The sequence below is a fragment of the Oncorhynchus kisutch genome, linkage group LG21, assembly GCF_002021735.2.
Source record: "Oncorhynchus kisutch isolate 150728-3 linkage group LG21, Okis_V2, whole genome shotgun sequence".
NCBI lineage: Eukaryota > Metazoa > Chordata > Actinopteri > Salmoniformes > Salmonidae > Oncorhynchus > Oncorhynchus kisutch.
Window position 1 is genome coordinate 18,738,850 of NC_034194.2, and position 12,978 is coordinate 18,751,827.

General features: G+C 43.2%; 1 protein-coding gene across 1 annotated transcript in view; it reads left to right on the plus strand.

Annotated features, from left to right (window-relative positions):
• Positions 1–12,978, plus strand: part of LOC109866243 (scavenger receptor class A member 5) — a 48,908-nt gene that overhangs the window by 11,303 nt on the left and 24,627 nt on the right. The window contains exons 4-5 of the mRNA XM_020454794.2: positions 9,619–10,293; positions 12,782–12,862. Coding sequence (XP_020310383.1) covers positions 9,619–10,293; positions 12,782–12,862 — 756 coding nt within the window. The remainder of the gene's footprint in view (positions 1–9,618; positions 10,294–12,781; positions 12,863–12,978) is intronic.

The following is a 12,978-nucleotide window of genomic DNA, read 5'->3' on the forward strand; positions in this document are numbered from 1 at the left end:
TTGGATAAGTCCTGCTCCCTATAGGCTTACTAGGAAGTCATGAATGCTAAAAAGATGCCCATTCAGACAGAGAGCTAAACAGCATGTCAATTAACATTGTAGCCATAATTGGTCTGGCACGTTGCTGGACTGTGCACTTTGCCGTTCCTCACTGTTATAATGAGTTGTCCCCATGTGCTGAGTTCATTCCACGCAGAGAGCTTAGTCAGCTGTTCTATCAAAAATAGTCAGGGGTTAGTGACGAAAGGGCCGATAAGCTCTGACACAATATCTGGACTGGATGTTAATAATATCCTTTCATTAAAAAGTTCTGTTGGGAATTGTTGATTTGAATCTTAGTTTTTCGTTGGCTGTCGGTGGTCCCTCCTAACCGACCGGGACAAAACCCCTTCATGTCAAGAGGTTAATAGGATATAAACTATTCCACTTTCAAGGACCTCAAGTAGTTCACAACAGACAAGTTTTAGAAAAATGAACACCGGAAAACCAAAGCTCTGCCCGTCCAATAAACCAGCAGTGTCATTGATACAACTTTTCACAAATGACGACAGTGATTCTAGAAGTCTGCAGGAGAGGATTATAAATGTATATCACACTCGAATGTCGCAGCAGGCTACAAAATGAAACCTCTAAATGTTTCTCTGTTTTACAAAGGGGTAATTAAGCACAAGAGATTCCGAGGCCTCATGCTGAGCTGTGTTTTGTGTCTTGGCCGTCGTAGGGTTTCCAGCCTCAGTGATTATACTGCTGGGAAAACACACAATGCGTGATGGCTGCCATCAGGGGCTTGCATAGTTGTTACTTTCAAACAGTGTATGGGGAGTTGATGAGATGGCAAAGACAAATTAAACAAACTGTTGGAGAGCAAAAACCGTAGGGATTGTTTGTCTCATGTCCAAACCCCAGGTTATAGATAGTAAAGTTACATGAGCCTGGTATCGGTTTGTGTTGACTCTACAGTAAACCTCTGAGATCAACATCATGGCCTTCTTTTGTGGCTGTAAAAGTTGTTTTGAAACATTCTTATAAAAATAGTGTTTAGTCTAGGGAAACGAACGTTCGAAGAGGGAAATTTCATCTGTCTCATTACTTGGTTTACCAGTGGTTCAAAGTTGTTTGCCTCAATGCTTCTTCAAGGTACAGCACCTCATAAAACTGTAGTGTTGACAAACCTGCAGGCAATGACGTAGATAATACCCTCCCTCCCTGAACGTCAGAAGTAGTAATGAATAGATGCAGAGATAAGCTCAGATGAATTGAGAGAGAATACTCTCATTTAGGTTTCCTTAGGCACAAGATATTTTCAATTTCCATAGTGAAAGCCCTCGGGAGAGAGCGAGAACAGGTGCTTTCTACCTCAGGGGCTTCAGGGAAAAGCTCCCCCTGTGGTCCTAGAATACATCACTTCAACCAGCCAACCCCCCTTTCAGCAGGACTTGGCTTTGATCCCTCTCACACCAGAGAAAGTGAAGCAGAATCAAACAAAAGCCTGGGTTCTATATTCCAGCAGCGAGGTTTCAGATAGCTGGTTGAAATACCATTCCACACATCCCGAGCTAGCTACAGCCTGCTGGTCAGGTCTGACCTTCTCATTGTCCAGCAGACAGTCCCTTCATGGCCACCCCTGGATCACATGGTCCAGATAGAGTTGGTTAACTCCCTGTCTGGGACACTGACTGATCTATGTAATCCACAGCAGTTTAGCGCACATACCATCCAAACGACCCCACACTCCTCAATTACGCATTCAATCCCATAGGCTTCTGGGTAAGAAAGGTTGTTCTGGGAACAGGACTAAGTCGAGCCTTTGTCTTGTCCAGACAATATGAATAATGGATTTTCACTGATGTGAAACAAAACAGATTTAACCTCCCATAATTGTATTATTCCACCTGGAAAATGTCAAGGTCTCTCTATAGTTCTCAAACAGCTCTAGTTGCTCGGACAGTTCAGTAGTGTGCCCAGATGAGATTTCTCCCTTCATAGCAGATGTCCACTTGAGTACCTGACTCTCTGTTTGGGGTATTACATTCAGAGGTTGCCATCACAACATTGAACTACTTGATGTGTATCCACCACAAACAGAACTCACACCGTGGGGATAGATGGCATACTGGAAGCACAGGCAGCTGTTTTTGATCTGCTCACATCCTCCCCCACAAACAGCTCAAATGTACATCAATTTGACTGGTGGACATAACGAATAGCTAGTAGACAGTATCAGAGTCAACATTCAAGTGACACACTGGCTTTTAGCATAGTTGGTGAAGGCCAATGTAAACCAAGCATGGGCCATGTTTTTAGACTCTGAAGACCACTTGGGCACACAGAGGAACTTTTATCATTAATTAAAGCTCCAGGGTGGGGAAGGGTTTAATGGCATCGAACACTGCGATTAGAGAATGTTTATTATTAGATATTAAAGTTGGACGACAGAAGGATTTTTGTCCTGGGAGAGGTTGCTAATTTCAACAGGAACGCTTAGTCAAAGGTCAATATGAACGGTTGACCCAAAAAGGATTTCTCCAGTTGTAATGACAGAACTGAGAGTCAGGAAGCAAGTGCAGGTGAAACATTTAATAAAACAACAAAACCAGTAACGAGCCAATTACATAAGGCTACACGCCGGTACACAGGAACAATACCAACTGGTGAGAAAACATAAGGGAGTGACATAAAGGGGAGGAAATTAAGGTAATGAAGTTCAGGTGTGAATCATAATGATTAACAGGTGCGCGTAATAATGAGTGCCAGGTGTGTGTAATGATGAATCCCAGGACGGGGGGTTAGTATTCTGGCGACGTCGTACGCCAGAGGGAAGGAGCAGGAGAAGATGTGACACCAGTGGAATATTAATCTTGACTCAGGCGTCCAATATCGCTGTTTGTTGGGGCAAGACAGTCCAAAATAAATTACGCCTGTATACATTTCCGTGGCCACCTCAGCAAATTCAGCAGGCCCTTTTAATAACCTTATTGAAAACCCTGAGAGGCCTAAACGGCCAGCTTAGCATCTATGGCTACAGGGTCAGGTCCGTACATGCACTGTGCAGTATACAGAGTCAATCCGATGAGACTCTTTTTCCTGACCTCCCCACCACTTTTACTGCAGCCTGAATACAAGTTAATGCCCTGTTTAATGTGCGCGTGACTCCGAGAGCAGAACACATACTGAAATGTGTTCCAGATGACAGTCATGTCACAGCCTACACACTCTGATGTGCTAAAAAAAAGAGTGACTTGGCACCCTGTGACAGCGCTCTGTGCTGCTCTCTGCTCTAAGCGCCGAGAGGAGCACTCAGCAACACTGACGAGGCCCTGACACGCATTCCCAGAACGAAATGACGCCACTGACTCACTGCTTTCAAAATTGGCTCTCGGAGGAATGCGGCTCTAATAGTCCTCTCTGTGCATCTTCTTGACAGTGGCACTGTGAAGTGGACGCAGATGGAGCCAGCCCAGCGAGCCACCATGTAAATGTCATGTCAGTTTGTGCGCCCCATGGCTCACATTAAGTTGTTCAACTGTAAGAGCCTGGTTGTATCTGTATGTTTTCTCTCAAAGCCCTTTAACAATCTGAGATCCCTTTGATTTGAGAGTGGGCTGCTTCTTGGCCAGTCTGTGACACTGTGGATGAAAGAGCCGAGCTGGTCTGAGCCGGATCTAGGATGGACGTCTCTGGCCTCCACTCCCAGAGACAATGGTCCTATTGTGGGGTGGGTGTGCTGGCTGAGCCCTAGGGCTGGGTGTGCCACCATGGATCCAGCATGGGAGTGCAGGCCTGGGTGATAACGTAGTGGTACAGGTTTCTACTGGGCTCTGGCCTGGTGTCTCCTCAAACATTCTGTGACACTGTCCACCTCAGAAAACAAGAGCGCTGTTGTAGGCCTATTGTGTCTCTGCCAAGACATGGCCAGACCAGAGCTCCAGAGCATTGCTGGGTGGACAAGGTTGATGATTCTCCCCAGAGAGCCCTTTCGTGATGTCTAAAACACCCAGACCTGTGCATGAGATTGTAACTAATCTGCATTGTTGTCTGTCACTGGGAGAGAATACTTTCTCATATGCAATGAGCGACGACGGAGAAAGAATTTGTAATGATTTCATCAGGTGCAAGATCATCTGTAAATCAGCTTATTGGTAGCTAGACACTGTCAGAAGTATACTCATATTCCAGTTCTTTCAGTACATGACTCATATAGGATAAATTATGTTGAACATATCTGAATGTGATATATAATTTGTTTTGTTAATGGCAGAGCCTATGCAGAACCCAGAACCAGTCAGAGACATAACAGATAAATGTGAGGACAGGGAGCCATAACTGTCAGGGCTGATAGATGGACCTTTAAACTTCCCCAGATTCAGGTTAACCTGCTCTGTCCAGATGCACTGTTTGTCTGTCTGGAGCATGAACACTGTCAGCACCTGCCCTGTCCTGCCCTGCACAGTGTCTTTCTCTATCAGGGTGATTCACTTAAATGCATGCCTCTAAGCCCTAACCCTTCTTCTGAAGGGCCCTTGACCTTGGGTCAGAGGAGGAGAATGGTAACAAGTAAGACCGAGAAACAGCTGTTGGGGTTGCTTTGATGTGGGTAATTGAATGTTTCTTAATAAAGACTCTACATATGGATGTACAGTGGAACATAGACTCACCGGACAGCTTATTAGGTACACCGTCCGTTTATGAAAATGGTTAACTCCTACAGTGACAGTGAGTCACGTGGCCATGGCTTGCTATATAAAGCAGGCAGACAGGCATCAAGGCATTCAGTTACTGTTCGATTAAATGTTAGACTGGGCAAAACGAGTGACCTAAGCAACTTTGAGTGTGGTATGATTGTGGTGCCAGGCACGCCGGATCCAGGTACCTAAAAACACCTACCCTCCTGGGCTTTTCACGCACAACAGTGTCTAGGGTTTACCGAGAATGGTGCAACAAACCCCAAAAAATCCAGTCAGCGGCAGTCCTGTGGGCGAAAACAGCTTGTTGATGAGAGAGGTCGAAGGAGAAGGGCAAAAATCATGCAAGCTAACAAGCGGGCCACAAACAGACAAACAATGACGCAGTACAACTGTGGTGTGCAGAACGACATCTCGAAACACACACCTCGTTGATCCTTGTCACGGTTGGGCTACTGGGTTTCACTTCTATCAGCTAAAAACAAGGAGCCGCTCCAGTGGTCACGTGATCACCAACACTGGTGTAGAAGGAGTGGAAAAACATTGCCTGGTCCGACAAATCCCAATTCCTGTTGTGTCGTGCTGATGGCAGAGTCAGATTCTGGTGTAAGCAGCACGAGTCCATTTACCCATCCTTCCTGGTGTCAACGGTACAGGCTGATGCCATCTTGTCTGCATGGACCAACATCGCTGTGGAACGTTTCAAACTTGTAGAATTCATGTGTTTACCTTATATTCACATTGAACTGTAGGCTGTATATTTTGAAGTATTAGATTCATGCTGTAATATGATGGAGATATTTTACCTGGTCGTAGGTTAAGGTTCCCTTTAACTTATTCAATTGTATATTCTGTGATGGATACCTTCATATATTTGCGCCCTTCCTCTAGGCACGTTCAGATAGAGATGAGAAAAACCTCCTTGACTGCATTACTACTTTGGTACACTGAGTATACCAAACATTAGGAACACCTTTTGCTCTCAAAACAGCTTCAGTTTGTCGGGGCATGAACTTAACAAGGTGTCGAAAGCATTCCACAGGGATGCTGTCCCATGTTGACTCTAATGCTTCCCACAGTTGTGTCAAGTTGGCTGGATGTCCTTTGGGTGGTGGCCAATTCTTGATACACACGGGAAACTGTTGAGTGTGAAAACCCCAGCAATGTTGCAGTTCTTGGCACAAACCAGTACACCTACTACCATACCCCATTCAAAGGCACTTAAATCCTTCGTCTTGCCCATTCACCCTCTGATGGCGCACACACACAATCCATGTCTCAATCGTCTCAAGACTTAAAAATCCTCTTCTAACCTGTCTCCACCCATTTATCTAAATCGTTTGAAGTGGATTTAACAAGTCACATCAATAAGGGATCATAGCTTTGATCTGGATTCACCTGGTCAGTCTATTTCATGGAAAGAGCAGGTGTTCTTAATGTTTTGTATACTCTGTGTATTTTGTAATGGTTGTCATGCATGTCTGTATGTGGTACGCACTGGGAAATATCCCACTATGAATGAATATCACACATCCTCAGGGTATTTCTTATAAAAGGCTGATTGACAGAGACAGTAGAGGAATGCATTGCAAATGATAATATTGGCAGTTTAATGGTTCGATGAGATTTACTTCATCCACGAGAAGATTCCAGCTGCAGGAATGTAAGCAGTTGTCCAGTGATACAGAACTCAACATCACACTACCAGTCGGTACACCACCCTGCACCTTAGACACTGCTGCCCAACAGTATGTACATAGTCATTGAACACTGGTCACTATAATAATGTTCACATACCGTTTACCAGCTTCATATGTATATACTGTTTTCTAGTCAAGGCTCATCCTATATAACTACTGCTGAACACACCTTTTCTATCCATATACTGTCCATAATGTCTATACACAACATCATATACTGTATATATATATATATATATATATAAATATATATGTATATTTATATTCCGGACTCTGACATTGCTCATTCTAATATTTCTATATTGCTTAATTTTGGGGATTTGAGTGTATTGTTAGGTATTACTGCACTGTTGGAGCTAGGAACATAAGTATTTCGCTACACCCGCAATAACATCTGCTAAATATGTGTATGCGACAAATAAAATGTGATTTGATTTGATAACACAATGAAGCAATGTATCACTCATCCTTGTGTACACGATTTTTGTAGGATATAGCTTAACTTGTCTAACTTGAACGTCTAACTTGAACTTTAGATAAGTGTGTTATGATCTTGATGTATTATTGATAGAGTGCGGTCTAACATTAACTGGTACACTCTGTAAATTGGATGTTTGACGTATTTAAACTCTTAAAATACCAAATATCAGTGACAAGTTTTGTTTAACTTTTGAATTTCAGCAGAACACCCAAGGCCAAAAAGAGAGACATGAGCCACATCAGACAGTAATGTTAGAATATTGCGCCATAACATGTTTAGAGTTTCAGGCACTGTTGTAATCTATCCCCTCAACGAATGCCCATTCAGGGAGAGATTCAGTGATCCTCTGAGAGCTAGATGGAGAGACTAGTGGGCCAAGCCGCTCAGTTTGAGGCTGCTCTCTCTCTGTTCGAGAACAAATGAGTCACAGCGGGCTGTGGCGATCGCCTTCCTCACACTTGGTATGTGTAGTCCATTAGGCCGGTTCCAGACCAGCTCTGGGTGTGGGGCCCTAAACCTCATCAGCCCCAACCTCAGCCCCCTTTGGTCATTTGAGCCTCTGAGTGCACACAGGCGCTATGAGCCTGGCAAACTGTCAAATTGCCACTACTCCTTTTCGAAAACCTGTATATTGTTTGGACTTTTCTCAGAGACAGGAATGAGGACCATGCTTAAAGCAGGTTGTCCATGGATAGTTAGCAATGCAAGTACCCCCTTCCCCCTCTACTGACCTTCCTCGGGAGTTGAAGCCCTAGTCGCCCCAGACTCATGGTTCTCCAGGGACTAGTCAACTTTATCTGTCTAATCATAGTGGTTATGTTATTGTTAGTTCCAGGTCATTTGGTGATACCCACCATAGCTCGTTATGGGTTCTATATTTTGGTTTTATATTTACAGTACATTCACTGGTAGAGGAGGTGTGTAACTGAAAAAACATGTGGTTGTTTATTGAGGTATTGATGTTATTCTTTTACAAGAGGATGTCAGTTCTTATTGAGAATAACACACTTCCACGAGGTCAAAAGTCCCCTGCATACTGAACTCCTGGGATTTTTTACTGAACTCCTCAATTTTTTTGAAGAGGCTTGTTAAGAGGCAAAACAGTGGATAATCAGGAACCTGGGTGTGGGGATGTGAAATCCTAAAACAGGAAAAGGAGAGGCGCATGGCCTGTATGTTTCAGACTCCTGTTTTTTTTAAACTAGTTTGAGAGTAAACAGCTGACCAGCACCTGGTCCTAGAGATGCTCTTGCACAGTAAGATCCTGTAAAACCCTATGATGCACCAGAACATTGAGGACTCTGGGAATAACAGGTCTGCCACCACACTCTCACAGGGGATGTTTTACACATTGACTCTCCATATCTTTTACAGATTCCGCAGTCCTCATGGTAGGTAGTCTAGTGGTGGATTGGGGTTATTGACCTCACCTGCTGGCTGTTTCCATGAGCAGTCCAGTTTACTGGTCGCCACACATCTATTTGCAATTTTGTTTGGCTCTGGTGCGCAGGTACATTTTGCATGGGCGATGTTGAAATGTATACATTAGATTTTCTCCCAGTGCATTGCTTGAGACTTAATTGGGCTCCCAGATGCTTGGAAACTGAAATACATGAGTAGGAGCAATAGAAAAATAGGAGTCTTTGTGCATTTTGGAGCATTTCAAGGAATGTGTCTGTTTTCTTGCAACTGGCCTTCGGTAGAGCAGGTCACGCCAAGAGCCTCAATGTGTTACCAGAGACTTCGGTGTCACCCAGGATGAGTGATTGAATGCTAAATGAGTGCAGACCTTCACCAACTCTATATTCACCCGAGTCTAGTTCAGGAACCCACATCTCTCTCCTCTTAATTTATCCTGTTGGGAAACAAATCCATCTGTTTCGGTTTTGTGGTTTTTGCCAGTCAGTGAATTCCCGATGAATAACAATTAGGCTTATCTTCGTGTGGATATAACATACTGTACGATGGACTGTCATTTTGGAAATGTGCACAACATAAAATGACAAGGAATATAAAGTCCCTTTTGTGCAGCCATGTAGGCAACATGTCCCTCATATTGAAATAATTCATTTAGTTCTGGCCCACAACACACACATAGGCAACAATGTTATAATAGCTGTGGACAGGGATGAGAGGGGTTCTGAGCATCTGTGCTGGGAAATAGCAATTTCCATCCATTTCTCCAACATTCTCCTTTTCTCTCATTGAGCAACATTACATTACATTGAAAGTATAACAGAGGATGTTGTCATTGCAGAGCTGAGAGGATTTGGTTTCAACATACTGTATCTATCTGGCTGATTGCACTGTTACCAAAAACTTCCCTCCAACAGAACCTAAACTTTAAAGGCCCAATGCAGCTGTTTTTATATCAATGTCAAATCATTTATGTGTAACAATTAAGATCCTTACTGTAATAGTTTTCCATTAAAATTGTAAAAAATAAGAAACACAATGGCTTTTGTGGGAGGGGGAGTGCACCTGAAAACTGAAAACTAGCTGTAATTGGCAGATAGGTTTGGAACTCTCTTTCTTATTGGTCTATTAACTTATTTAGGCAAGCCGAAACTCCACCCATTCAAACCAAGCTGATTAGAAGATCATGTAGATTGTATTTTCAACCAGCAAATGTCAGGAAATAACATTGATCCAATTTTTTCACACTTTACTCTAGTAAGCATTCTTCATCTTTAGTGTTTTCTATGTAGGTGTTGTAAAATCCCCTCTTTCTCCTCTCTCCATGTGTCCTCCTCAGTGTCCAGGTCTCAGATGTCCTCAGAGAAGCAGGAGGCACTGATGGAGAACATGACCCGTATGGGGGACCGCTCCCGGGAGCTCCAGCAGTCCCTGGGCGACATCTCCTCTCAGGCAAACCTCCTGGAGAAAATCTGGAAGCTGGAGAACCTGTTCCAGAACCACAGCGAGTCCTTACAGCAGCTGGGCCGGGCATTTCACGGCCTGGAGAGGGACATCAGGGATCTGCAGGGCCACTCCCAGTTGACAGACAGTGCAGTGGAGCAGCTGGGGGGCCGTGTCTCTACCCTGAACCAATCGTCCCAGAGGAACGTGAGTGGGCTGAGCAACCTGCTGGCCCAGGCCTCTGTCTCGCTGCACGACCACGACCTACTGCTGAAGAGCGCAGCGGATCAGGTGGACCAGCTCAAGGAGAGGCTTGAGGAGGTGGGCTGGACGGTGGACGCGGTCAACCACACATTCACGAGTGACATCAGCATCCATCACCTGAAGATCCAGGACCTGCAGGTGCAGATCAGCAATGTGAGCCAGGACACACGGTACATGAGGGAGACACAGGTGCAAATGGAGGAGACACTGAAGAACGAGGTGGAGATCCTCAGCACCGTCACAGAGGACCTGAGGCTCAAGGACTGGGAGCACTCCAATATCCTCAAGAACATCACCTTCCTAGAAGGTAATAACGGCCCCAACACTAATCACTGGCTAGAAGTTAATGTCATGATTATCCCCCTAGAGTCGATTGACACCCCGGGTCATCAATCTAAGTTACATAACACAAAAATCCCCAGCAAAATCTGTGAGTTTAAGCTAGAGATACAGTATGTATTGTATATCTCGTACTTCCACAGTGAAAGGGTGGCAGAGCTAGAGCAGTGTTTGTCAGACCATGACACATCCCGAAAATCAGTCTTCTCACATAAAAGTCTGTAGCATCCGAACGGTTTGACCTACAAAACTGTTATGACCACTCTATGGAAAGGGGAAGATGTCAAAAACACGATGGTGTTCTCTGCTTTGCTCTACGACCCCCACAGTACCAGTTTTAAAAAAACGAATGGAAGTATGATGGTAGTTTTGTACCTACCCCAAAAAAGGGGTTAAATCTGTATCTCCTAGATTTAGGACAGACACTTTCAAATCTTGTTTTTATGATACATTTTTTGACTGTCCTTTTTGCCGTTTATGAATTTGCTATTCAATGGCCAAATTCAATATTTTATCAAAAGAAAACGTAAAAAATGTCAAATGTATACCTAAAGGAGTCCTAAAATCCCGAATCAAATAGCTAAATGATCCATAGTATGACCATTTTAAAACAATTCCTTATGTCATCTTAGCACCTCCACCTCCATGTTGATAGGAGTTGAGTGATGTTAATCTTTGTATAAAAAGACTTTAAACCAGTATCTGATGTATACTGTTTTCTAGGTGGGACAGTGGTTTATTTAGGCTGGAAACAATTGTGGGTTACATTTAGAAGCCTCCAAAACCAAGGAACTCAGCCCTGTCATTAGTTCCCCCTCACATCACATTTGTTTGTCATTAAGTGTGGGTTTAGCCAGGAAAGCTGCACCTCGCCATGGTACTTGGTGTTTCTGGCCTGATGCCTCCTCTCCCTCCCTCCATCCCAATGCCTTTTGCTTATGTTTCATGCCTACCTTCCAATTTGGCAGCGGTGTACAAATGAGAAGGGGAAAAAAAAACATATTGCAAAGTTGAGAGGTGGATTAAGAAACTGCTATGTGTTGGTCTGAGGAGAGCGTTAGCATGGAAACATTTATAATCATCACACAGCCACTTGATTAACAGTAATGGCCTCAGGAGTGACCTGTTTGCTGTTTTAGTGAAGTGTCTTCAGGCTGGGAGGAGCAGTGTGTCTATTGGCTTAATTCTCATGGAAATGTGATTTTCATTATATAACATTGATTTTGCGCTGTTTTCATTGTTCACAAATGGTGAAACAAAATAAGGAAAATGTTCTTTTAGATAATTTGATAAATGGACATCCTGGTGTAAAATAATATCAGTCACCTAAAATAGCCTACATTTTTTTTAAAGCAGTCTAATGTTTTCAAATAATCTATCTATCAGCTTGACATTAAACGTGTCAAAACTGATTGCATTGCAGCCATTTTCCCTTGACATGCAATTAGCCCATTACTAACATATGGATTCTGCTCAGCCAAATCAGATTTGCTGATCCATTGTATGTTAAACATTCTCAATTTAATTAATAGAAGACTCTAAATAAGAAGTGATGAGTGGTACCGTTGATCCTACTAAAACAAACCAGTCACCGCTCAATTCAATTCAGTGTTTTCTCCTTCAGGCCCCCCAGGATGATATGACTTCCAAGTCAACCTGACTTCTCACTAGTCACTATTTCACTCCAATAGATTAATATTTTCCCAGTAAAGTTTCAGGCCAGGCCAGGGGATGTTGAGTGGCTCAAAGCATGGCCAGGACAGTATCTTAGGATATACAGATGTAGGATCTTAGTTTGATCAACCTGTTGCAGGAGAAATGTAAAACTTGTAGTGTATTTGAGGTTTAAAAAGTCTTCTGACATTTTTTTATTTCCACTTTGAAACGTCAGACTTGATTTTTCCTTGTGGAAAATATGTCAACCCCTACAAAAATGTCAATTCATTATAATCCACATAATAATTCACATTTCCTGTTGCTGCAGGATTATCTTCCTGCTGTAGCAAACTGTCTCAAATTAAGATCCTACATCTGTAAGGATCAGATCACACCATTATGTGAAAAGCTACTTTGGAACATGTCAGTTGGACAAAACAAGACAAATGTCGAACTATTCCATTGTGGTTCCATTGTGGTGTACCTTGTGTAACATGTGCTTTCCATCAAGGCCAAGCTAATTCTACAAACAAGTCTGAAGTCAGTCCACTGGTTCCAAGTACAACAAGTACAACAAACCATTGAACGATGTCCCTTAACCATGTTTCAGATTTTGCCTTAAGTTCCTCTGCTTTAGTCAGAGGGTGTGGTGAAACAAGAATGACATACCAACAGGAAACCAGTGTGACTTATGGGATTACACAACTTCAATAATCATATTGTCTTTATATTACAGTATATTAATCAGTTTATATTATCTTGGGATCAACTTAATGCTTTAATTACGTTGTTTTCAACAGGTCCTCCAGGACCAAAGGGTGAGAAGGGCGATGTTGGGCCACTTGGGTCCCCTGGTGTGGCAGGCCTCACAGGGATGAGCGGTTCGTACACTGTACAGTACTGTCATTTGTCCTATTCTAGCTTTCAACATACATTACTTTCTTCAACCATTATTTAAACCATTTTTTTCTAAACGTATCTTACTGTAATTGGCCCA